Raw genomic sequence first — 326 nt, 5'->3', positions numbered from 1 at the left:
CCCGTCCCGTCCTGACCCGCGGGCGGGGAGGCCGCCGGCGGCGGCGGCGGCGCGTAGGTTTGCGCGGGCGCGGAGGGGAGCCGTAGTCCCGCGCCTTAACGTCTCTGCGTCTGTGTGTCTCTCTCCCCCTCCCGCCCTACCGCCCGTGCAGAGAAGGAGGTGGCGGAGCCCGAGGAGAGGATGGTGAACGGCAAACCAAAGAAAGTGCGCAAACCCCGCACTATTTATTCCAGCTTTCAGCTGGCGGCGTTGCAGAGGAGGTTTCAGAAGACCCAGTACCTGGCCCTGCCCGAGCGGGCCGAGCTCGCCGCCTCCCTGGGGCTCAC

At 69.0% G+C, this 326-nt stretch overlaps 1 protein-coding gene across 1 annotated transcript in view; it reads left to right on the top strand.

The window, feature by feature from the left end:
- Window positions 1-129: 129 nt before the first annotated feature.
- The window catches only part of DLX5 (distal-less homeobox 5), a gene marked incomplete at its 5' end in the record, with an annotated part of 878 nt that continues 681 nt past the window's right edge, over window positions 130-326 (top strand). Inside the window, one exon of the mRNA XM_014940236.1 lies at window positions 130-326. This exon is cut by the window's right edge and continues 2 nt beyond it. Coding sequence (XP_014795722.1) covers window positions 130-326 — 197 coding nt within the window.

The sequence above is a fragment of the Calidris pugnax genome, unplaced genomic scaffold, assembly GCF_001431845.1.
Source record: "Calidris pugnax isolate Ruff unplaced genomic scaffold, ASM143184v1 scaffold76, whole genome shotgun sequence".
NCBI classification, from domain to species: Eukaryota; Metazoa; Chordata; class Aves; order Charadriiformes; family Scolopacidae; genus Calidris; species Calidris pugnax.
Note: the sequence above shows the minus strand (reverse complement) of the source record. Positions and strands in the feature narration are given on the sequence as shown.